The sequence below is a fragment of the Meriones unguiculatus genome, chromosome 3, assembly GCF_030254825.1.
Source record: "Meriones unguiculatus strain TT.TT164.6M chromosome 3, Bangor_MerUng_6.1, whole genome shotgun sequence".
NCBI classification, from domain to species: domain Eukaryota; kingdom Metazoa; phylum Chordata; class Mammalia; order Rodentia; family Muridae; genus Meriones; species Meriones unguiculatus.
In genome coordinates this window covers 87286631-87313175 of record NC_083351.1, presented here as the reverse complement: position 1 = coordinate 87313175, position 26545 = coordinate 87286631, and the positions used below count along the sequence as shown (strand labels likewise).

At 40.6% G+C, this 26545-nt stretch overlaps 1 protein-coding gene and 1 pseudogene across 16 annotated transcripts in view; one reads left to right on the top strand and one right to left on the bottom strand.

Annotated features, from left to right (window-relative positions):
- Positions 1-892: 892 nt before the first annotated feature.
- LOC132653103 (eyes absent homolog 3-like) overlaps positions 893-26545 on the top strand; it is a 58642-nt gene continuing 32989 nt past the window's right edge. For 4 of the 16 annotated variants that reach the window (XM_060380301.1, XM_060380300.1, XM_060380302.1 and 1 more), the window contains exons 1-5: positions 893-1037; positions 10513-10597; positions 14139-14183; positions 20121-20200; positions 23386-23452. In XM_060380301.1, coding sequence (XP_060236284.1) covers positions 14155-14183; positions 20121-20200; positions 23386-23452 — 176 coding nt within the window. In that variant the 5' untranslated portion in view covers positions 893-1037; positions 10513-10597; positions 14139-14154. The other 12 variants (XM_060380299.1, XM_060380293.1, XM_060380291.1 and 9 more) reach the window with 10 other exon arrangements.
- On the bottom strand, positions 8080-8181 carry LOC132653410 (U6atac minor spliceosomal RNA; annotated as a pseudogene).

Here is a 26545-nt window from a genome sequence, read left to right as displayed (position 1 = left end):
GGTGTTTTTTTTTGTTTGTTTGTTTTGTTTGTTTTTTCAAGACAGGGTTTCTCTGTGTAGCCTTGTCCTGGATTCGCTTTATAGACGAGCCTGGCCTGGAACTCACAGAGATCTGCTTGCCTCTGCCTACCCGAGTGCTGGCATTACAGGTGTGTACCACCATGCCCGGCTTTGAGTAGTGTTTTAAAATTAATGAAGCATTAAAAAAAACGTTCCTGAGCTGGGCAGTAGTGCATACCGTTAATCTCGGCACTCAGGAGGTGGAGCAGGCAGATATCTGAATTCGAGGCCAGCCTGGTCTACAGCGGGAGTTCCAGGACAGCCAGGGCTACACAGAAAAACCCTGTCAAGGAAAAAACACTAACCAAACAACAACTACAACAAAGCCCCCGCCCCCAAAGTTCACACAATGTGCAAAACATGAAGGCAGCTCCAAGGGTGGTATAATACTAGGTATAAACTAAATTTTCGGATAAAAATGTTCACTTTGAGCTAGCCTTTCAAGTGCCTTCAAAACGTCCCATCCATTTTTCCTTTCCTAGCTTTGGATACTTTGGGACCTCACCGTCCCTTTACGGTAGGAATCCCACGCATTTTGAAGAGCGTACGTAGTTCGAGAGCAGCCTGAGCTACGTCATGAAACTTTGCTTTTTTGGTGGGGGCGGGGGAAGGGGGAAAGGAAAGGCGGGTGTGAGTCCTCTTCACGCAGGCTGCCGCCGCCGAGTAGCATCAGGGTCCTGCGAAGCTCTCAAAAAAAAAAAAACAACAAAGCGTCGAGCACGCGGGCCCCAGGGAGTCGGCGCCAGCCCTCGGCGGGCGGAGGGGCGAGGCCGCGCCTTTCTCCGCCCCAGCAGCGGGCAGGGCTTCCCGGTTCGGGCGGCACGGGGTGGGGCTTGGTAGGCGACCCCATAGCCTACTTCCGGTTCCTAGGGATGCGCATCCGGGTCGCGCTCAGGCCGCGGTGTCCGCCCCTCTGTTGGTTTCAGAGCGGGTCCGAGGCGGTCCCTTGCGGCGCCGCGGGGCGTCTGCAGCCTCTGGTGAGTCCCCGCCGGCGGCGGCGCAGGCGCGGCGCCTCGGTGCAGCGTCCGGGGCCGCGGCTGCCCGCAGCGTCCCTCGGGCCGTTCCGGGGGCCCTCGCCGGTCCCTCGCCCCTTCTCAGCTCGGCGCTGAGCCCCGGCGCCGCCTCGTCTCCTCCTCCGGGTCGGGGGCCGCGGCTTTCGGGGCGCTCTGAACGGCAGCGAGCAGGTGCCGGCTCGCCGTGGGGCTGCTGTGAGCTCGGTAGTTGACAGGTCTCGAGTACGTCCTGTCCGTTTTGTGTCCTCTTGTCTTACGAGGATGGATGTGCCCAGCTGGGGAAAAATTCGGCCGTTCGCACTCCGCACGGAGTTAAAGTTAGAGGACAGAGGGCATCGGGAGGTCAGCTCCAGGTTTATAGTGTGGTGGTAGTTTTCTGCTGACATTCGCCACTGTAACTCAAAGTAACTTTCCTTCCAAGCCAGATAAGAGTTGTGAGAGTATTCTTTTAACTTAAAATTTTTCCTTAGCGTTGTTAACATAGTTGAGAAACCATCATTTTCTCATTTTGACATTTAAGACACCTTACATTCTCTGGAGGTTTTAAATCATTCTGTAATGTGAAAAGGGTCAGACCTAACAATGGTTAATGTCTCGTTTCTTAAATTTTGTGATCTAAGGTTTGGATAATCACCCCCCCCTTTAGTTTTTTTTAGTGTTTGACTCATTTGCCTTTTCAGTCTAAAATTCAGTATTAATAATTAAATACCAACAGAACAAATGCAGTATTTATTATTGGCTTTTCCTTTTGTTTTGTTTTGTTTTGTTTTGTTTTGGTCTGGTCTCCCTCATACACACACATAGCATTGTATGGCATATTCCAAAATTGGGCTGCTCTCTTTCTCCTATTTTTAGCAAGAACTTTGCAGGTTGTCCATGTTAGACCTAGATGCCACAGGGAAAGACCCTTCTGGTGGGCTTTCAGGATTTAACTGGTGAGACAAGCCCCTATGAAAGTTTATCTGTCCTCCCCTGCACTGACACTGACTCCTCTCTTCAGCTTGATCTCATTTTCCATCTTTGAAAATAACCCCAGTAACTGTAGCTGGCTTCAGTGGCTTCTTTACCTCTAGGTTTGAAGTAGTTGCTGCATAACTTTCAACTTTTTTGTTTCTGAACTTTATATTTCTTATATTTCTTTCCTTCCCTCCATTACCTTCTTTCCTTCCTTTTTTTTTTTTTTTTTTTTTTTTTGAGACAGGGTTTCTCTGTGTAGCCTTGGCTGTCCTGGATCCACTTTGTTAACCATGCTGGCTTCAAATTCGCAGTGCTCTGCCTTCCTGAGTGCTGGGATTATATATGTATGTGTCACTGCACCTGGCTCCCTCCTCTAACTTTTGGAATTTGCTATGTAGTTGAAAATGGCCTTGAACTCCTGATTCTCCTGTCTTCTAAACTTGGATTACAGGTCATGCCATCATGTTTAATTGCTTCTTAAGCATATTTTCAGTCTAAACCTAGTGAAGTTTTTATAGTCTCTAGCCAAAGGGAATTTAAAGTTCAGATGTACTCCTCCATTGATAACCAGCTTTAAGAATTAATGATGATTTTTTTCCAAGGTCTGCTTTTCTTTTTAATGTGTATGTGTGCCTGTGTCCTCAGAGGCCAGATTCCCTGGAACTGGAGTTACAGATGGCTGTGAGGTTCTGTGTGGGTTTAGGGACTCAAGCCTGGTTCCTCTGGAAGAGCAGCCAGTGCCGTTAACCACTGAACCATCTCTCCAGCGCACCAAGATCAGTTTTTAGACTAATGAGCATGATATTGTCTTTGGTGGGCCACATTGATGGGTTTAGGTGATAGGAATGAAATTAGGATTAAAAGTATGCGTCATGTCACTTGTGGTGGCACATGTCTTCAATGTCAGCACTTGGGAGGCAGAAGCAGGTAGATATCTGAGTTCCAGGCCAGCCAGACTTGCATAGATTGTGTCTCCAAAACAACATCTGTAACCTGGATTTGCCTTTAAAAAGGGACCAGAGAAACAAACAACTAGTGCGGAAGTAGAACTTAGATTTTTAAAGTGATACTATCCTGTTGTTGCAAAGAAGCCCCTAAATGAAATAACAACAACAACAACAATAATAATAATAATAATAATAATAATGCTGTCATTGGAGCAGAGCACCGACAGTCTCTCTAGGCCCTGAAGAACCTGCCTTTCTTCCTGTCACTGGAGCAGAGCACTGACAGTCTCTCTAGGCCCTGAAGAACCTGCCTTTCTTACTCAGCTGCTGTTTTGGTCGCTGTTCAATTGCTGTGAGGAGGTCCCATGGCCAAGGCAACTCTGAAGAGGAAAAAAAAGCATTAAACTGGGGGCTTTTTTTTTTTTTTTTTTTTTTTTTTTTTACATTTTTAGAGGGTTAACCCATGATTACCATGCAGGAAGCAGATGGGAGAGAACTTGCAAGAGCTGAGAAAGCCTGGTCCTTGCCTCTTGAAGCCGTAAGCACACCTCCAACCAGGCTGTCCTCCAACAAGGCCATACCTACTCCAGCAAGACAGCATCTCCCACTCCTTCCAGAACAGTTTCATGAAGGGCCGAGCATTTAAACCTCTGAGCCTACAGGGTCCATTTTCATTCAGACTGCTACCTCTGCCAGCTCTTACGTCATTAAAGACTGTGCTTTTAAAGCTCTGAAGAGAAATCGCTGTTGGTTTTCTGTAGCACTTTCTACTTTAGGAATTTTTTTGTTTTTTTCTTTTTTGTTTTTGAGACAGGGTTTCTCTGTGTAGTCCTGGCTGTCCTGGAGCTTGCTCTGTAGCCCAGGCTGGTCTTGAACTCACAGAGATCCGCCTGCCTCTGCCTCACCAAGCGCTGGGATTAAAGGTGTGTGCTACTATCGCCTGGGCCTAGGACTTGTTTTAGTTTTTAAATCTGAGAATTCAATTCAGGAAGTATTTCTGGGGGCCAGAAAGATAGCTCAGTGGCTGTTCAGTTCCTGGCACCCACATGGCAGCTCACAACTGTCTGTAACTCCAGTTCCAAGGAATCTGACACCCTCACACAGACATACATGCAGGCAGGACATCAGTCTACACAAAATAAAAATAATTAAAAAATTAATATAAATCATTTCTGCAGCAAAACAACAACAACAAAACAGCATTTCTGTGTGTTTTATACCTACCACATTTTCTGGTTTTGGCTTGATCATTTTTGTTTGTTATTTGTCAGCTTACTTGCTACTCTACTTTATCACAATGTTTTAATTTTTCTCTTGAGTACTATGATATTGAAGAATGATGCAATTTTAAATATTTAAGAAGCAAATTATAGCTTTAACATGTCCTCACCATTGTACCTTGGTTGTGTGATGTGCCTATGCAACTTTATGGTCTCATCCTCTATTTTCACAAATAAAAGGCTCTCATGAAGCTTTTTAGTAGTTATTTGTCAAAAAGATTTGTGTTTATTGCATGTGAGTACATGTTATGTAGTTTATCATTTTAAGTGAAATAAGCCTAGTTCAAATAGAAATGTAGTGTTAGGTGGGATATTGTTTCATAAATTCACCTAAGTGGTTTATATCAAAAGGCTGATTCTATTTTGTTTTGTGTTTTCTCTTTCTTTCTTTCTCTCTCTCTCTCTATAAATATCTCTATCTCTATCTCTATCTCTATCTCTATCTCTGCCTACCTAATTTTGGTTTTTCAAGATGGGACTTCCTTGTGTGGCCCTGGCTGTCCTGGAACTTGCTCTGTAGACCAGGCTGGCCTTGAACTCAGAGATCCACCTGCCTCTATCTCCTCAGTGCTGGGGCTAAGGATGTATGCCACCATGCCCTTATCTTTGTTTGTGGCTTATCTTCTTAACCCACATAATTTTTTGGGGTTTATTTAAACTTATTTTTGGTACTTCAGAGTATGTGAAGTAGAACCTAATTTGTATTTTATCAATTAGTGGATGTGATCTTTGCAGTTAAACTGCCTTGTTTGTAGTCTTTGATGGGCTTACGTGCCCAGTCTTGATTTGCCCCATAATCGTCAGTGACCAGTAGATATAGATAGGGTTTAGTTTGTATTAGATGTTAAACTTTATCCATCCAAACTATGCAGATGGTGCCTTTGTTTTACCTCTGAATCTTACGTTGTTTTAGTGCACGACAGCTTATTTCACATAGATCTGCTAATCTGTTGCTTCTGTTTACCTTTTTAAAAATTTATTTATGCATATGTCTTAACCACTGAGCCATCTCTCTGGCCCCTGCTTCTGTTTACTTCTGTTGCCCATAAGTAGTCTGGCTGGCCTGGAACTTGCAGTGTATACCAGGCCAGCCTCGTAGAGCTCCTCCTGCCGCCTCCACTACCACAGCTCAGATTTTAAATGCTTTTTAGGTTTGATCACAAGTGTGTTTTTCTAATCTGCTGTGTGTGAGAGAGAGAAAGAGAGAAGGGGGGAATTGACACACCAAATATTTTAACCCTTTTAAAGTAACATTTGGTGACGTTAGTCATCACTATCCTCTAGTCTCTTTATACTGGATTTCTACTTTAATCTACAATAACATTATTTCTGTTGATCTTTGACAGATTGTTTAAATCTCATGACTCCAAGATGCTGCCTGTGTCTTTGGGATAGTTGGGAGATAAAGATGAGTGAGGCAGTGAAAGGAAAAACACAATGCTCTGGAGTCCTGCTTGCTGCTCTGTCCTCTTTGTAGTTGGTGCTAAGACTTTCAGTTTGTATTGCCTCTATTCTTGTTTTAGCCACAAATATTTATTATTGCCATAATTTTCTGTAAATATATAAGTATTGGAACAAGCCTTGATTTACTTGTTTGAAAGCAAATGTATCAAACTCAGGCAGGGGGCTGGAGAGATGGCTCAGAGGTTAAGAGCACTGGCTGCTCTTCCAGAGGATCTGAGTTCAATTCCCAGCAACCACATGGTGGCTCACAACCATCTATAGTGAGATCTGGTGCCCTCTTCCGGCATGCAGGTGTACATGCAGGAAGAATACTGTACACATAGTAAATAAATAAATCTTAAAAAAAAAAAAAAAAAAAAAAAAACCTCAGGCAGGCTCCCACTTGGCATCACCCACTGCCCAGTGTATAGCACAAGTTAGCCAGGGTGCATAGAGAAATCACGTCTGGGGAAAAAGAAAAAAGGAAAAGAAAGGAACTATGTTAATCTTTGAACATTTCTGTGTGTATCTAACTGCCTATAAGTTCCTTCTTTGTAGCTATATAGATATTTGAAAAGAACTATGTTAATCTTTAAACATTTTTGTGCATACCTAACTGCCTGTAAGTTTCTTTGTTGTAGCAATATTCAGATCTTTTGCATTATTGTAATTAAGAGTGATACATGGTTTTACATAGGCACAGTATATATAAATATATACTTATTTCCTTTCTTCTTAAGAGCCGCAATAGGACATTGAAATAGACCAAGTTCTGATTATGGCCATTATGATCATAAGATAAGTGTGTTGATCCAGCTATAAAAGAAAGATTATGAAGTAGGAATCTAGAATTTTGAAATATTCATTACTAATTATTTACTTTCTAACTTCTTAGCTTTGCAAATAAGTTGTTGTGATATTATAAAAAGATTTGGCTTTGTTTATGAACATGAAAAACTGCAATAGTGTTTTTAAAATTGGCTGTTTCAGGGCCAGTGAGACAGCTCAGCTGGTAACAGCGCTCATTGCCAAGCCTGGTAATCTGATGTTGAATCCCCAGAACCCACATGGTGGAAGGAGAGCTCCACATTTGCCACGCACATGACCCTTATCCCCCGCAAAATAAACAAATGAAGGAAAATGATGTTGGCGTGGGAGTGGTGACTCAGAGCAGAGGCATATCTACCACTGGCAGGGGTGTCGCTTGAGTGCAGGGTTTCTAGGCCAGCTTGGGCAACATTGTGTGACCCTTACACCCGCCCCCCCCAAAAAAAAATCTCACAAAAGGACAGAATCAAACCAGTTTTTAACTTTTTCATGACGCTGTAGAGAAATGTGAACTCCTAGGAAATCTTTTTCTTCTCAATGTTATATTTTTCTTGTTTTTTATTTTTGAGATTGTAATTTAATTGCAACATTTCTCCCTTTTATTTTTTCTCTCCAAACCTTCCTGTACACCCTCTCTGCTCTCCTTCAGATTCATAGCCTCTTTTTTCATTAATTGCTATGACCTGCATATATATATTTGTATGTACATATGTGTCCTAAATATAACTCACTGAACCCATGTTACTTGGATGTATGTTTCCATGAAGGCCTATGGCTACTAAGGAATTCTCATCTTCAGAGAAGGTGATAAATCAAGAAACCAGTAGTAAGAACCGAAACTTGAAAGTTGTGGAGAGACTTTACCCACATGTTTTTAAACTGAAAGATTAACTCGGTATGTTTGTAACCCCCTCAGCTGTTGACTGAATTCTACGTTCATTTTTACAGCATTGAAATCTGCGTTTCACTTCTGTGTCATAGCTATTATTATTTGGTGTTTTTCAGTCTTTGTCTTAGCACAGAACAATGTCAGGTTTCATTAATGATAAAAATATATGCAAACTAGAGGCAATCCATGGATATGGGAATTCTAAGGTTTTTTGCAGCAGCTCTGTGCTGCTTTTATTACTCAAACTGGGAACAAAAATTGTGTTTATGTTATACAGCTTCCTAGATTGCTTGTGAGTGTGACTTTCTGTTATGTAGCCTGTGTCAATTAAACAAGAAAGTTGTGACATACTATTAAAAGCTTTATGGCTGAGCTATAATGTGCTCAGTGGTAGACTAGTACAGTTAGAAGATGTGAGGCCCCAGGTTTGCTCTCTAGAATCACAAAAAATAAATGAAAACAAAATAATACAATTTTAGCACATTGATAAAATACTGAAAATGGGAACAATATTTGCATCCTTTTATTTAACAGATTCTTATATTCCAACTTAAAAATTATTGGAAGGATGAATACTGTATTGATAGCAATAGTATTCAGCTGCGTATTTTATTAGAATTATGTAATTGGTTGTTACTAATACATTTTATTCACAGATCTGCTAAAATACATGTTTGCCTTAACCATGTGCATGCTGTTAGGCCCAAGGGCCTCTTCCATCCTTGTCAAGGGGAGTGCTAACCTTCTCTCCTTTCATACAACACTACATATTTGAAAGTGTAAGTGTTCCAGATATCATAATTGCCAGAATCTGAGGAGATGCTGTAATAACTTGTATTATTTCTTCTTCCGGTGCTTTGATCTGAGTTGGTTTTGGTGGTGTGGTTGTTTCCATTGGCTGTGTCCGAGACTGTTTCCCTGTGGGGCCTGGGCTGGCCTCAGAGTTGCAATAATCCCCACCCGGGTCTCTTAAGTGCTGGGATTGCAGCTGTGTGCCACCACAGCCAGCTTTTGTTTAAAATCATGGAAATGACCGGTGATAATTTTAACCAGTTACTTAAAAATATCAAGCCTTAGTTTTCAAAGTTTTTTTCTCTGAATTATGGAAACTGTCCTTTTATTACCTTCAGTTGAAAGGCTAAGAGGAAGGATATTGGTAGTTTTGAAGATGTTAACAAGAATGTTTATTTTCAAAGAAGAAATACAAGTAGAGAGAATTATTTATTATTTTTTTTCATAAAAAAGTTACCTTATAACTAGCTTAGGATTTTTGATAGTTTGAATATTTGATGATGCATATTTAGGTAATATTTCTTACTTTTAAGAGGTATTGCCCTTTTTATATATTCTCTTTTAATGTTCATATTTTTAAAATAAGCTTTGTGTTTAAAAACAAATTAAAAAACATTATTGACTATCAATTTTAAGAATTACTCTTACCTTCCTCAATCCCAATATGGATTTTAACCCTGTCACAGGGAAGAGATTCTCTCACTCTTTGCTAAGAGCAAATTCTTGAAAAAACTTCAGATTGCAGTTTTTACATTTCTATCCTTTGATTGGGAAAACAGAGTTAGCACATTTCAACAAATGAAGAGTGAAGACATTCTGCTTCCCAACCTTCTCCTATTTTGTTGGCTCTTATTGGGTTGAAATCACATATTTACTAATGTACATTTGCATAGTGCAAGAATCCATAAAGAGATTTTAATTTAAGGCAATCATAAACTAGTAAGATAAAAAGTTTCTTTTTTACGGTTATAAAAGTCAGTTTCATGGTCACATAGATTATGCTTCTCTGCGTTGAGCAAAACAAGTCCAGGGAAGGTTGTAGCTGCGAGCTTTCGTTTTGCGGTTTGTGATTCTTCGGTGCAGGTTGTCTGCATCATAGTTGCAGCCCAGCTTCTGAGGCTTCGTATGAGCCACACGTGAGCGCGCCGAGCATCAAGTGCTTCTGACCTTTAAACTCTGTTTTTCTTTTGACATTTAAGAGCAGAGGAGGGAGTTGAGCTCTATTATCTGATTGTCAAAGGTTTCGTCTGCTTGTACTTTTTAAACTTGTTTTCTGTCCTTTTCTTGTTCTTACATGTGGCTCTGAAAAGTATATCATATTGTACAAAAGAACCACACGGGTTGGGTAGGCCCCAGCAGAGACAAAGGCTTTGGTTTGCCCTGCTCTTGGTTCGCTGTTGCAGCAGCAGGGCTGTGAACTCACTCTGTCTGTATGTCAGGTTGGCTTGTGGTAGAAGCCACACAGGTGAGGTGCGGGACTGCCCGAGAAGGAGCCAGCCTCAGTGGAGCAGGAGTGGAGTATTTTGCTTTTATAACGTATCTCCTCTTAGCAGTCAAAGAATGTGGTGTGTTTTTTGTTTTTGTTTTTTTTTTTTCTTTTGATTAAAATTTAGGACCAGAGGAGCAGGCTTTGAAAAGTAAAGATTTATTTCAATAATTACTTAGTATATTTAGTGGAGGTTCATTATTTCACAGTAAACTGGATCCTAGCTTTACATAATTATTTTTCCTTAATTCTCATATTTAAGGTTTCACTTTACCTGCCTTATTAAAATTCTAAAGAATTACATTTTCATTTAACTTGATTACATATAGACAGATAGTTGATTGTGATGTATTTAATTGATTTTCCAGTTTGTCCTACTTAAAGCGATTCCATGTGTCTGTGTTAAAAGTTATGTAAATGTTCCACATTAAAACAGGTTAGATGTTATCATAACTTACTGACCTGCTAGGCCAGTCTCTATCATTTTAAATGTAACCCTAATCCTTAAATAAATTGTTTTATTATCTGCACATGGCTGTCATTGCAAAGTGTCTAATGCAGTAGGCACTGTAGTAACCGGCAGGAGTGGCTCCACGTGCTGGCTTTTGCAGCGTTTACAGAAGTCTTTGCGTACAGCTCTCATGACTTGGAACAGCGTGTCGGTGTCGAAGTGCAAACGTGCAAGTTTGAGATTTTGAGATCGGAACTAACGTAGAAAGCTTGTGTAGCAAAATATTAAAAAGTTCTTCTCTGATGGCCTCGATGATAATGCTTTACGAGTCTATAAAGCTTTGCATTCCTCTCTTTGTACAAACAGTTTGTGAAGACTGCAGAAACTTGCAGTCCAGTCACTTAAGATTGTGGTCCTCATGGAAGAAGAGCAAGACCCACCAGAGCAACCGGTGAGTGTTTCCAAGTTCAAGTTGATACAGGTTGATGGTAGAAAAGCTGATTTGAAGAGATTTGAATATTACTAATTATATTTACAGAATCCAGATTAGAAATGGGAATAAAGAACAGACCCCTTAGCAGTTTCCCTCTGAGAAGGCAATGTTGTATGTTCTTTTGTTTTGTTCTTGAGATGGAGTCTTGCTATACGCAGCCTCCGGTAGCCTCAAATGTGTGATGCTCTTACCTCGGCTTCCCAGGTTAGGATCACAGATGTGTACTGCCTTACCTGGCATGTTGCATGTTTTAAACTAAAATTTGGCTAACTTCATGCTAGGGAATCTGTTTAGTACACTCAGCATTGCCAAGTGAATATTGCCTTTTTCTTTATGTGTTGAGAGTTGCATACTCGTGATTACTTTGCCTTTCTGTTAGCCCTCTCAGCTAAGGTAACTGTTAAAGTTAGGAAGACACAGCAACTCATACAAATACCTTTTGAGACTTTTCAATGTGCTCTCTGTCCTTGGTGAGTTGTTAATAATTGGGGAGTAATAGGGTTGCAATCATCTTGAACAGTATATAGGATGTGCACTGTTGAAACAAACAGCTGAACTATAGACGGGACAATATATAATATATCATATCATATCATATCATATCATATCATATCATATCACTGAGTGTTTAATGTAGTAGGACAAAAGTCTACTCATAAATTCAGAAAGACTTACGTAAATGTTGACATACTGTCGAAGTAGAAATTGTTAGTTTACTCCCTATCTGGTTAAAGTAACAACGGTGAGACTAACCTGATAACGGCTCACCTCTTCTGCTCTGCTTCCCTCCCTTCTCACTCTGCTTAGTTTCTATAACTTTATATGCAAAGCCTAAATGTTAGACGAAGGTAAGAAACTGAAGCGCTTTAATGCCAGTATGTCTGTTGTGTGGTGATCGTTACAGAAAGTCCCTTTCCTATTTGCTTGTGCTCCTGGTATCTGTGTGTGTGACCACGTAGACATGTCAGTGCCATTGGAAAAGACAACAGCGTTCTTGTCAGATAACAGGGTGAAGTAGCAGTGTCAGTGTGGAGGCAGAAAGCATCTAAGGGAAGACATGAGCACCAGCTTCATTAAGATTTTCTACGTAAAGATGAGGCAGACAGAATGGTGTGACTCATTAACATGATTCCAGCAGGCTGTTTTGTGATTTAGGATGGGAAACAACCAGCCACGCCTGTGCAGACTAGGAATCCCAGCACCTGGTGTACTGGTTAGTTTTTTTCTTAACTTTGCAGAAGCTAGGGTCATCTGAGAGGAGGAACCCCGGTTGAGAAAATGGCCCCCATCTCTATTTGCCTGTAGCAGCACTCTGCAAATAGTAAAGGAAGTGTAAGATGAAATAAATCCTTTGCTCCCAAGTTGCTTTGGTCGTGGTGTTTATCACATTGATGGAAACCCTAATGGAGACATTTGGAGAGTGGAGACAGGAGAATCAGGAGTTCAAGCTCATCCTCTGCTGCCTAACATGTTCTTAAGTCAACATGTTCTAAGGGCTACAGGAGACTCTGTCTCAAAAACAGCATCTAAAAAAGGAGTATTTGAATTAGATAGAGGGAGCTAGGTTCTGGGGAGTTACAGCTTTGTCCTCTAGTAGAAGCCAAGTAGACAGGTACAGACTCTAAGAAAGCGTGAGTTCACAGCTTGGAGTAGAGATCCTTAACATGATAGAACAAGCGCCTCTGCCCCAGACCGCCGAGACTGAACAACTGACTGAACTGAATGCCACTCTCTCTCTTCCAGGAAGGGGAGTCTCTGGAGGCTGTAAAGAGAGCCTCCCTGAACCGCCCTTCTTTCTGTTTTGGAGGCAGTGTCTCACTCAGAAGCCCAGACTGGCTTGATCCTCATGAGCCAGCTCCCTGCCTCAAGCCTCCTAAGTGCCAAGATGACCGGAGTGTGCCACCATATCCAGCTTATAGGATTTTCAATGAGTTCTGACCTTCCAGACTAAGAAGTTTTACCTCACGAACCCACTTTGTTTCTTTGAGACAAAATCCCAGTTTGTATCTAGGCTGTCCTTAAACTACTGACAGTCCTCCTGCTTTTGCCTCTGAGTGCTCGGAGTACAGTCGTGTGCTCCCATAATCAGCTGTCTGGGTGACCTGAGACGTAGAAACACAATTACCAGGCCAGTGTCGATCATCTCTGAAAAAGTCCCAGTGAATGAGAGAGACGTTTGGATCAGCTGCACAGAAGTGCACTGCTTACTGGTTGTTGCTGTTTCATTCGACAGCGATGGCAGGGAGGGATGGAAGAGGAGGTGCTGCTTTAATGTCGCCTCATTGACAGCATCCTAAATCTGAGGACTTTAGAGAAGAGTATGACATTCTGCAGTAATGTTGACAGTTTAAACTTTTAGAATATGAAGAATTTGAGACAAATTCTTCAAAGCACCAGAGAATAAGAACTATTTCTTTATGGATGCTCACTCTATAAATTGCAGTGAGCCCTCACCTCTCTCTCTCTCTTTTTCTTCCTTTTTTGTAGGTATGATAGGTGTTGTTGTCTTGTTTTGTTTTGTTATATCTGGTACTAAAGATTGAATGCAGGACCCCGCTCTCGCTAAGTGAGTGCTTTATCTCTGAGCTAGTCTTTGGGTATTTTCTGTGTTTAGTCACTCTGTTTCCTCCTCTTCAGGTAGAGGCTTACACAGTCAGAGAGAAAGGGGCCTCCGTCTGTAGATAGGGTTGCTGTGTTTTGTAAGGTTGTTCCTGATAACATTGATGGTTTGCCCCCTCACTGTTAGCCAATTGTGGCCTGCTAGAAGTATTTGCTCTATGCTGTTTTTCCAAAAAAAATAAGAGAGTCTGCCATTTTATTTCCTGTTTTGCCATGTTACACTATGACTGAAGAATGCTGGCTTTATGCCCCCATGTATTTAAGGGACAAAAAATGCTTTAAGTAGATGGGATCATTCCCCTTCGTTTGTTACCAGATTTCTGGTGAGTAGAAAACATAGGAATAAGTGTATGTTGTGTGTAATTTAATGTACATGATTTTGTGTCTGAGGCAGTTGGGTTTAGCAGCTCATCCCCATCAAATTCCTGAAGTTAGCACAGTTTTAAAATTTTCATAATGAAGTGGACAGTATAGGGGAATATGTCCTACACCAGCACATTCCAGCTGTGGCCTATGGTTTAATGTATAGTCAGCCTTTTCTACCAGGTGTCAATATGTAAATTCAACCAACTGAAGGTAAATATAATGAGCAAAACAATTTTTAGTACACATATTATATAGACATTCTTATTTCCTAAATAATGCAGTATAACAACTATTCACATACGGTTATATATTCTATATTGTCAGTCATTTAGAGATGGCTTGAAGTACATGAGAACTGTGCATTCTAATATAAAGGACTTGACTGTACAGATTTTGCTATCAGTGAAGGTTTCTGGAACCTGCCCCCGAGATACTGAGAGCCAACTGTGTTTGAACAACTAGGGTTTCAGAATCAGATCACTGCACTGATTTCTGTGTGTGCTGATCTTTGCAGGTGAAAAAAACCCAAGATGCAGGAACCAGGAGAACAAACTTTAAGGTATTCTAGACTTGGGCTTCTTTTTAATGATCTGCTTGAACTAGCTCTACCATATGTTGACTAGTACAGGGCTTGCTTTCTGTTGACAACTGCCTTTTTGGTCCTCACTGTCACCTTTACATTTTGAAATTACTTGGTTTCAGATTAAAAATTCTCTTTAAAATAGGAGTGTGTAAACCCCAAAGCAGAGACTAGTTTGGGCAATATAGCAAGACCCTGTCTCAGAAAACAAGCAATTACTTCTCCAATGTAGCTTTTCCTCTAATATGTATGCAGATTTTTTTCATTGTTATGCCTTCATTACTTACTTTCATTTCATATGTAGCAGGCATTTATAGAGAAACTCATAAATGAAAAATGATACATTCTTCAGTCAAATATACAATATAGGAAGGAGAGACTGAAATAAGAAAATACAAAGAACGTGGCATTAATTATGAGTTGAGTATGTGATACCCTAGACATTTGCTCTACTCCTGTAGAAAGGAGCTGTCTTTTTAGCATCTCATGCTTTGTCTCTATCAGAATTGTCATTTTTCTAGAGTTGTACCTCCTGTCAGTTGTCCACTGACCATCTGAGCCAGTAACTCTATCATTACCAACACAAGAATTTCAAGATTGCTGTTTTTACCACATAGATCACTCCAGACCCTTTACACTGGAACTTCCAATCTGGCCATACTTTCTGTTTAAATTTCTAGCATATTTTCTCTATCACCCACTGGCCTTTCTCTCAAAAAAGGATTTCCGTTTCTGAATGCTGATTATGTTATACGACTACTACTATAGTCAGTTCCTTAAAAGTGTTGGCCTTCTCCATTTTCCTGTGTGATGCTTGCCAGCAAACGTACATCCTTGCTCTAGCCCAGTGATCCACCTGTTCTGTGCATATTTCCAATCTGCTTGACAGTAAAATCACAACTTTGCCAAAACCCAGATCATTTATCTATTTTTTATCGCCATAACACTGTAATAGAACAGCGCAAAACTATACTGGCTCGTTTTAGTGTACATTCATGATTATATCTCAAACACATTTAGACACCCTTCTTTGTGTGTCTGATTTCCTGCTATCTAAACATCATCTTAATTCTTTCTTCCTTTCATCTTTGCCTACAGTCTTTCTCTTAATTTCCCACTGTTGTATTCACTTAGCTAGGGAACTTGCTACCTAGTTCAAAGACAAGTTCAAGACATTAAAAAAGAAGCATTTTGTTTCTCACCAAATCTATTATGGATACTTTCTGTTTCCTTTTCCTGGCAAGTCAGTTTTCCTGCCATGTAAAGAACCTGTTAACTTTGTATTTTCTGCAGTCCCTCTCCCCCTTTAGTAAGTGTTAAATCTGTCAACATAAAATTTACCATTCACTCCCTCTTCCTTTGACAGAGTCTTACTGTGTCAGTCATGCTGGCCTTTAACTTATAACCCTTAGCTTCCTGACTGCCGAGATTTAAAGACTTTAACCACCATGTCTAGGCTTAAAGCTTCCCCTCTGCCAACCATACTAGGGGAATTGAGTTCAGGGCCTTGGATAGCTAGAAGGTGCTCTATCACCAAGCTACATTCCACATCCCTTAAAGCATTTTAAAAGAATAATTGAGCAGCAGTGTGTACATGAACTTGTGCTGCTTGTCTCTAACCTTTAGTGACTTCCCACGTTGAAAATTCACACCTGTTAACCAAAACTTCCCTGTACCTAACATATTCTAGTCCACTCTCTGTTTCTGTGAGATTAGTCTGTCAGTTATTCTAAATGCTTTGTGAAAAGGACTGTAAGGTTTCTTAGATATAGTAAAAAAGACATATATATATAATATATATATATAAACTTAGCAATAATTTGTCAAGTTATGTCTCTATAACGTATCAGAATTTTCTTTTTCTTCTTCTTTTTTTTTTTGTTTTGTTTTTTCGAGGAAGAGTTTTCTGTGTAGCCCTGGCTATCCTGGCAGTTGCTCAGTAGACCAGGCTGTCCTCAAACTCACAGAGTTCTGCCTGCCTCTGCCTCCTAAGTGCTGGGATCAAAGACATGTGACACCACTGCCCAGTTAGAATTTTCTTCCTGGGGCTGGAGAGTTGGCTCAGTGATTAAGAGCACTGTCTGCTCTTCCAAAGGACCTACGTTCAATTCCCAGCATCCACATGGCAGCTCACAACTGTCTGTAACTCCAATTCAAAGGATCTGACACCTTCACACTAATGTACATAAAATTAATAAATTATTGAAAAAAAAATTTCTTCCTTTTAAGGATGAATGATAATTTTATTTTTTCCTCTTCTCTATCAATCATTGATAATAGACAAGAGTTCTGTTGAGTGAGAAGGTATTTGGACTGTGTAATTTATGGCGTTTAAGTGTTTTACTTTTCTTGTTATTTTTTAAAGCAACTTTTGTTATGTAAACGTTTACATTTATATGTTCTAAGAGTAATAATATTTTCAGACAGTATAGGATTTCTCTAGGGACACTTTTAAACATTTAACAGAGTGCCAGGATTAATTCACCATCTTGGTGGTGTGTTTCCAGTCTGCCTCCTCATATGACTTTGAAGGAGATTTTGCAAAAACAAAATTCCAGAAGCAAACTAGAATCCAAGGCCCTCTAGAGCTGGTGTGCTCAGTGTGGAGGAGTATGTATGACTTCTGAGATTCAGGGTCTAAAAATAGTCTGCAGCAGTGGGTATAACATTGAAGCTCAGATTTAGCCCAAGTACACAGAAAAGACAAGCTGTCATTGCATTGGAAGGTGAAGTTCTGGGCCAGTTTCTTGCTCTTCCTTGTGTGATTCTGCTTAAATAGGCATGAGGGACTCAGGCGTCCTCAACTTTTTGTCTGTCTGTCCCTTTCTTTTCCTTTCCTTTCCTTTCCTTTCCTTTCCTTTCCTTTCCTTTCCTTTCCTTTCCTTTCCTTTCCTTTCCTTTTTCCTTTCCTTTTTCCTTTCCTTTTTCCTTTTTCCTTTCCTTTCCTTTTTCCTTTTTCCTTTCCTTTCCTTTTTCCTTTCCTTTTTTCCTTTCCTTTCCTTTTTCCTTTTTCCTTTCCTTTCCTTTTTCCTTTCCTTTCCTTTCCTTTCCTTTTTCCTTTCCTTTCCTTTCCTCTCCTCTCCTCTCCCTCTCCCTCCCCCTCCCCCTCCCCCTCCCCCTCCCCCTCCCTCTCCTCTCCTCTCCTCTCCTCTCCTCTCCTCTCCTGTCCTTTTTCCTTCTTTTTCCTTTTTCCTTCTTTTTCCTTTTTCCTTCTTTTTCCTTTTTCCTTCTTTTTCCTTTTTCCTCCTTTTTCCTTTTTCCTTTTTCCTTTTTCCTTTTTCCTTTTTCCTTTTTCCTTTTTTTTCCTTTTTCCTTTCCTTTCCTTTCCTTTCCTTTCCTTTCCTTTCCTTTCCTTTCCTTTCCTTTCCTTTCCTTTCCTTTCCTTTTTCCTTTCCTTTTTCCTTTCCTTTTTCCTTTCCTTTCCTTTCCTTTCCTTTCCTTTCCTTTCCTTTCCTTTTTCCTTTTTCCTTTTTCCTTTTTCCTTTTTCCTTTCCTTTTCCTTTTCCTTTTCCTTTTCCTTTTCCTTTTCCTTTGCAGGGTTTCTCTGTATAGCCCTGGCTGTCCTGTCCTGTCCTTGCTTTGTGGACCAGGCTGACCTCAAAATCAAAGTAATCTGCCTGCCTCTGCCTCCCTGAGTGCTGGGATTATAGGCTTGTATGCCCAGCTTGCATGTGTTTTGTTGTTGTTTCTTGACTTTTTAAACTTTTTTTTTTTTGGTGTGTGTGTGTTTTGAGAAGTCCTTAACTTTTATCTAAAATTCAGGTGACCATAATGATTTAGACATTTTGATTTGTACCAGTATAACTAATCCATGTCATTTATTTTCTTTTCCCTTTAATTTTTATAGTCATAATTTGGGTTGTACATTGCTTTTCAGAAATGTAACCATTTGATAGAGATAAAATTGAACTTTGAAAATGTAGCTTTAAAAATTAAATATCTAGGCTGGAGAGGGGGCTAAGCTGTTACAAGCCTTGGCTGCTCTTGCAGAGGAAAAGGATTTTGTTTCCAGGACTCATAGGTGACTCACAGCTGTTTGTAACTCCAGTTCCAGGGGATCCAATGCCCTCTTCTGGCTCCATGGATACCGGGCACACATGGTCCACATACATGCATGCTGGCAAAACTCTCATTACATTAAAAAAATAAAAAAGTAGTAGGTGTGGGGGTGCATGCCACTAATCCCAGTGCTTACAAAGCAGAAGTGGGTGAATCTTGGAGTCTGAGGCTAGCCTGGTCTTCATATTCAGTTTCAGGCCAGCCAGGGCTACAGAGTGAGATCCTATCTCAAAAAACACACAAACACAAATAAATAAGTTAATATTGCTGGGGAAAAATTAATTTTAACATTCAAAATAGATCAGAAGAAAAGTCTTTATTAATGAAAGACTTGGCTATCAGAGGTCATATGAGAGCTTTAAGTGTTGCTGTAGAGAAACTACTTTTCCTCCGATTAGACGTTCTTCTTCTCTTACGTGGAGCCTTTGGCCTCTACCTCTTCCTGGGGAGGAAAGCGTAAAGCAGGCTCCTATTGGGGGACATCAATGTGGGAAGGGTGTATGGCTGGAAACAGGAACTAGAACAGCTGTGATTACTGTGTGCTTGCTGTGTCTAGACTTGCCTATTTTTTATGTATTATAATTTTTCTTATAACCTAGTGAGGTGAGTTTTGTTTGTGTCCTCACTGACAGGTAAACTGAGGCCTAGAGAAATTAGTGACTTGTTCAAGCCATACAGCTAGGTATTTGAAAGGTGGATTATGAACTTGCCATTCCAGCTCTAGAGCTTACACTAGCGGTAATAAAGTTAGTTTTCTGAGAGAGGGTCTCATTCTATTGTGCAGCCTGGCTTTAAGCTAATTTGATAACCCATACTGACCTTAAATTCATGATAAATCCTCCTGCCTCGGCATCTCAAGCACTAGAATTAGAGTGAGTCATCACATGCAGTTTGAATCTGGACTCCACCCACTATGGCATTGTGGTTGGAAGTGACTGAATCCAGTGTCTTAAAGGGAAAGAAAAGAGGAAAGCATTATTAAGAGGACTCAACTTGGAGCCAACTCCATTCCACAATTTTAGTGGCATGCTTGCAACATTTTAGTTTCTGTAGCTTTGGCTGGCCTCCGATTCATGTATTTGAGAAGATGTCCTGAAACCCTGATCCTTCTACCTTATATCATGTACACCACCACGCCAAACTTAATTTTTCTTTTAAAAGAGAAATAAAGCAAACTGAATGGTTTTAAGGGTTCAGAACTCCTCCTTGGGAACAAACACATGTAATCTTTAAAAACTTCAAACTACAATTTGTAACTGATGATGACCCACTCTGTCTAATAAGACATCTTCCTGCTTTGTTACACTTTTAGCCAAAGTAACAGATACATGGAATGGCATGGAAATAAAGTACTGTAGCTTTCAAAATTACCAAAAGAATTGATTTCAAATGTGTTTGTTTGTTTGTTTGTTTGTTTACCACAGTGAATAAGCATGTAAGGTGGCTTGTTTATTAGCTAGCTTAGTTTATCATTTCATAGTATATATACGCACCAGCACATTACGTTATTATCCACCGGATACGGATACAGTGTATACAGTATTTTTAAGTGACAGCACTGTTAGATGTTCAGGGTTGTCTTAATGTATGATCTTAGAGAAAAAATTGACTTGTCTGTGACTTAGCTGGGGCTTCCAAGTCAGATAAAATCTTCAAGGGGTCTAGGGATATGAAAAAAACAGTAGACGGTTGAAGGTTCTGGTCCTCCTCCTTTCACCTTAGTTGCTAAATAACTAAGAATAGGGAGGTCATCTAGACTTACTTCTTACTGTGATAGCCTAGGAGGAGGTGGTGGAGGTTATTGTTCAGCATTGCAGGAACTCATCAGAACTAATGTGTTTGTTTTGGTTCTCCTAGTCAAGTAAACAACCCGGATGTCAGTGATCAGAAGCCTGAGACATCCAGCCTTGCATCAAATCTTAGCATGTCAGAAGAAAGTAAGTATCATGTTTTATGCATGGTGGATATGTTATTCTTACAACTAAGTGATGTTATTCTTGTTGAATGGGGTTTTCCCGAGTGTCTGGGTTGTCCAGACTGTATCTAGAAGGTCCCTCTTCCCTCCTCATGTATGTACTGGAATAAGCATTAGGACACACCAGTTGAGGGCAGCCTCGTGGATGGGCTCATCCAAGGAGTCATACTCAGTAATTTTAATTTTATCTGGAGGTTGAACTTCTAAAAATAGTAGCATTTTATTAAAAATTAAAAAAGCTAGTGGGCTAATGCCTGACTGTTGTTCAAGAGTTAAAATGAAAACTTAAAGCCAAGTAATCTTACCTGTCAGTATTTAATAGTCCTTATGCTTTTTTTCCCAACCTTAATTTCAGTCAGCTCTTCCTCTTCTCTGTAAATGTGAACAAATAACTAAGCATCATTAGGTGGAGTTACATACTTAACTGCTGAGTAGTTATTCCTAGTCCTAACCACAGCTTAGGTGAGTACTCAGTGTGTTTGGGAAGTCTGCATTTTTCTGATGAGCTTTTCCTCTTAATTCACACCACCTCTTTTTTCAAAACACCTTTCCTCAAGCCTAACTATTGTCTTCTCAAACAAAAGCTGCACACAAGAAGCTCCCTTATTACACCGTCCCCATCTCTAGGCCTGCCTGTGTTTGTGCCCATACTGTCTTGCTTCCTTTTTCCTTCCTGGAACAGAATAGTATTCTTGTCTAAGTCCTTTTATTTGCATTCTGTACCCCTCTGGCCTTCCCCAAGACTTGGTATGCTGATTCTCACACTCTACTCCTGCATTATCACATTCTTCCCAGTTCTTTTCCTGAAGAGATGTGCTCTGCTATCTGCTATCTTTAAAAGAGGACAAAAGTTCTCTTTGCTCCACATCTTTTATGATTTTCTCTGTGTTTCATGATCTATCAGAACCTCAGGAAAGAATTGCCTCTGCTTCCTTTCTTCCACCCATTCACTCTTCAGCTGTTTGATGTAGCTTCTGTTGTCTCTCTTCCTGGGAAGCTGCTTGCCAAGGTCCTCAGTTGCGTCATACTGCCAATTCTAGTAGACATTTGTTTCTCCTCACAGTCTCCCTCTCAGCATGTTTTCTCTCACTTTTCTTCCCTTATGACCCTTCTCTAGCTGTGCTTGAATATTGGGAGGCCTCAGCTTTGGGTTCTAGGCTAGCATCCTCTTTGGTGATCCTCCCATCCATTACATTACGTTACTTTAAATGTCATATATTGTTAACATTTCAAATTAATTAACCAACTAACTAATTAATTGATAATTAGAAACAAGGTTTTTCTATGTAGCCCTGGCTGGCCTGGAACTTGTTAGGTAGACCAGACTGGCCTTGAACTCCTAGAGATCTGCCTGCCTCTGCCTCCTTATTGCTGGGATTAATAGCATGGAACATCATGCCCAAATCCCACATTTTTATATCCAGTGTGATTTCTCTGATTTCATTTGTGTATCCAACTACTTATTTGAAATCTCTAGTTAATGTCTGGAAGCAAAGGCACATGTAATGTGTAAGAAGCTTTTCTGTCTTTCACCTGGTCAGATCTTCTCCCAGACATGCCCATCCTGGGAAGTTGTATCACTGCCCCACCATCTGTCCAAATGAATCCCTGCGCGTCCCTGTCTTCCTCCCTCCATATATCAGAGCTGATCAGAATGGTGTGTTACAGCTTCACTCTGCTGCGTCCTAACGTTGTTATGGTAGTCTACGACAGTATACTACTTTTTAACCCCCTATTGTATAATAACAGATTATGCCCTGGCTTTGTAATCCATCAGTTTCCAGATACTGCCAAACTCTAGTCTTAATCTGTCATTGAAGGAAGGGTAGATAAGGGTTTGAAAACCTGTCAATGGTGAGGAAACCATCTTGGAGAATTTGAATGATCCTAGCCTATGTTCCATGATGGATAAGAAATTCACATCTAATTGAGATTACCTTAGTTTCTGTCAATCTGAGTATAAGTAAAAATGATATTCAAGCTTTTAATAACAGTTTGTTTTGAGACAGGGTTTCTCTGTGTAGCCTTGCCTGTACTGGACTTGCTTTGTGGACTAGGCTGGCCTCAAACTCACAGAGATCCACCTGCCTCTGCTTCCACTGCTCCCGGCTACTTTTAATAATCTTTTAAAAACCTCAGACAATGGCATTGGACAAGATCTTTATATAAACTCAGTGCTAGCTTATCTTTCTTTTGGGTGTGAATTGGCCCCTCGTCTTCTGATGGTTACTTCTGTGTGAGCCATTCTTTCAGGGAACCTAGCTGGATATAAGGCAGATGGTTCATTTTAGTCCATCTTTGAAACAGAACAGCACCTTTTGTGATACTGAAGTCTGAACACTTGAGGAGTGTGGTCAGCGCATTTGTGGCACAGCTCTGTGTATAATGAACTGAAGTGGAGCCTGATGAGTGGCTTTCAGCATTTGTTGACCTTGAGCCACATATTTATGGCGTTTATCCTAGCTATGACCATGAGGGTCAAGCTTTCATAGCAGCTTTTTCCAGATAAAGTCACGGAGGGAAAAAGGACACCAGCTGGAGAAGTACCGCACTCTGCGGGTCTCAGAGCATCTGGTGGCCAGACTTCAAGTCTGTATTATAAAGCAGAGAGTGCTAGTACAGACCCTCTCCTGTCTGTGCTGCTGGTTCTGCGTAGCAATAGCAATGGTTTCCAAAGCAGATTGGCACTTCACCAAACCTGCCTCACAAAGTCAGTTCTAGGGCTTTTCGCAAAGAATAGAGTCAGCAGTCCAGAGTTTAAAGATGTCAGAGACACCATTTGATTTCTTAGATAAGGGTTTTCCTTTCCAAGGTTGTCAGTAAGCATGGTTGAGAGCCTAGGGGGTTTTGCTCCATAGATAGTTTAGGTCAGTGATGGTAAAATAGGGATTAGTTGGTTTATCTTCAGATCTTTTCTGTGTTCACCTGTCCCCCTCTGTCCTGTCTTTTTTCTTTTACTGCCTCTTAAACTCTTCAAACAGGTCTGTAAACACAAAAATGAGGTGTTTTCTGCTGCACGGTCTTTGACACTTTGGCATCCAGGCTGTGTGTTGTTCACTTTGAAGGACTAATCAGTAAGATACGTAAGTTTCCCATTTGATTCTTTAAAATGCTCTAACTTTTTACCTGATAATATTTTTTTTTCAGTTATGATTTGTATGGATTACATCCCTCGTTCATCCAGTGATTATACCTCACAAATGTACTCTGCAAAGTAAGTCGAGTAATTATTTCCAGACTTTTTCTCTAGGTTCATTACAAATTTAACATATAACTTTTTTCACCTTTCTTGCTTTCTGTCTTTACTCCAATTTTTATCACATCTAAATATACTCTTGCCATCCTTTTAAAAATCAGGTGGTTCCTGGAATGGATTGCTATTACATAGGAACTGATTATGGTCAGGTAGGCACTCAAAATATAGTATTTTGGTGATCTGATCCTTTTTTTTTCTCTCTCTCTACATTGACATATGGATCAGTAAAAACAGCTCAACCTTGCTCCCAATTGGAACTACAAACAATTGAGCTTGAATGAGACAAGTGTAATGGATTAAAGTTGCAAAGAGGTACATTTTAGGCCTTCATAGTGTAAGGTCAGTGTTTATGACCAACCAGGTTAGTCATCTTTAAGGTGTGTAGGGTGCAGAACAATCTTTATACCAAGTTGCAATTGTGTATTAATGAGGGATGGACCTATAGCCATACATAGACATAGCTGCACTCATTAAACCAGTGTGGTTTTATGCACTTGCAAACACAGGTTCACGAAGAAATTGGTAGCAGCGGTGAGAGATCCCTATTATGAGAGGAAAGTGACCTTTTTCCGCCCTTGTACCATTTACTTATACCTTTAGTTAAAGAAATCACAGCTTTCTACATGTTGGTGTTAATATTAATGTCTTCTTGGACCAGCCATTCTCATGTGTTAATCTCCTCTGGAAAGATTAACACTGTCTTTTGGAAGTATTACGGGGAGGCTTTGCATGCTGTGGGAATGCTCTGGGAATGCTCACCCTCTGGACATGTGACAGTACATTGTCATCTACAAATGTACGGAGTCTCATTCCGAGCTAGCCTGGGATGACTCAGCCTGCTGGCCGCAGAGTGGGCACCCTAGATTAGATACTGAATGGGAAGCACATGTCAGCTCCGCAGGCTCTCTGTCTTCATCTTGTAGCATGTTACTTCGTTCGTTTGAAAGACAGAATAGTGAGATGATGAATTTTTGAAATACTTTAGCTCTAACCTGGTGATATTATCTGTAAAGGCAAGGAAAGGACACTGTGGTCTTACAGTATCTGGAAATGGGCCATTCTGAAACACTTCTATTTCAGAGTAATTTCATGCGACTTGAGTATCAACTGTTGAAATTATTTTCCAGGCTTAGATCTGACTAATACAAGTCTCTGAGTATCTGTTGGAAAGGAATATGTTGCATACACCAAATTTATCCCTAATGTAGACATAGTTGCTACATTCAGACACTTTATTCAGGTGTGCCTTTTGCCGTCATTTTCACCTCCTCATCACGTACGGGAACCATTCCATTAAAATCCTTGTTTATCTGGACCTCCCTGGTGTTTTCTCCCTTCTGATCCACTTTAGAAAGCAGCATGACATTAACCCTTAGTAAAGAACAGCTCTGCTCTTGCCGTTCTTTGTGTGGCGAGCTCAGGGCCTTCCAGTTGTTTCAGATCTGCCTGAGTTCCAGCCCGCCACTCTAGGGCCATGCTTCCATCTTCCTCCTTTTTGCATGCTCTTTTGCTTTCTCAAGGCACCTCCCTTAGGATAGTACAAGGCTTCCTCTCAGATTTTGAAACCCTTGCTCTCTTTTCTGAGTGCCTTTTCTGGGGCTTTTCTCTCGTCCCAGAACATGTCGTTTGTTCAGTACACATGCTGCTGCTTTCTAGCCTTCCTCTGTTGTCTACTTCCAGAGGGCTTTTTTTTGGGGGGGGAGATCTTTTCCCTTTTTATAACTTAACTCTCCAGCCCATATTTATTAAGACTTTTATGATGCATAATAGCACTTTATCATGCAACATAATATGCCAAATAAAATAAGTAGAAGTTACACATAGGGTATAATAGAATGGATAGACTGCCGAGTCAGCAAGCCAGGGTGAAGTCTTGGGAATTTATTGGTGAGGTTGATTCCTTGGCTGTCCCTGGTGTGACTGGCACCAGTTAGTGGCAGTGTGCTGAAGTGTGGTCTGTTAGCCAAGCTGGCTCCTGCTTCATGAGTTGAGGATACTGGAGAACACCTCTGCTCCCTGGCTTTTTTGTTTTTTGGGTTGTTTTGTTTTGTTTTCTCGAGACAGGGCTTCTCTGTGTAGCCCTGGCTGTCCTGGAATCCTGTAGACCAGGCTAGCCTTGAACTCAGAGATCCTCCTGTCTCTGCCTCCCAAGCGCTGGGATTAAAGGCGTGTGCCACCACCTTTGACTGCATTCACTCTTTACTGAAGGATGGCCTTGAACTCTTGATCCTCCTGCCCCTCAACCCCCACCCCCACTTTGTCAAGTCCTGGAATAACAGATTTTCACCGCAATGCCTGGTTTATGTGATGCTAAGAATCAGATGCAAGTGCTCTGCCAGCTGTGTCCCCAGCCCAGAGCTCAGTCATTATCCAAACGCAGTGCGTAAATAAGTAATCCTGTGTCTTGTTTGGGGCTTTGCCTATAACACTGTTATTTGTAGGGTAATAGCTAGAACTTGGGAAATTGTTTGAAACTATTTGATTTTTCAATAAACTTATTCCTTGGAAAAATATAGTAGAACCTGGAAAGGACAAAACTTGTGTTTTCTGACCAAAGTCTTTTTTTTTTTTTAATTTTTTTTATTGTGGAAAGATAATCTCATTCTGAGTTATTTATTTTAGTGATATTAACTGTTTCACCCATTTTCATGAACTAAAATGAGCCACATAATGGAAGTTTTCATTTTCTTGATTTTTCTAGACCTTATGCACATATCCTCTCTGTCCTGTGTAGGAAACCGCTTACCCTGGGCAGACTCAGTACAGCAGTCTCAACCCTATGCTGTCTTCCCTCAGGCAACCCAAACATACGGACTACTTCCTTTCCGTAAGCTGTCCTACTGGGAAAGGTTCTCAAGAATCAAACTTGTGGCCCTCCTCAGAAAGCAAGCATGGCTGACCGGAAGAGGAAGACACATGGTCATTTGTGGGGGATTTTCTTATTAAGTGTGTGCTGGAAGCTGTGCTTATACTTTTTCATAATTTGTCACTCACCAAAATTTGATTGTTTCCAAGCTCTTTACTCTGAAACTTGGGTTGTCCCCCCAGTGC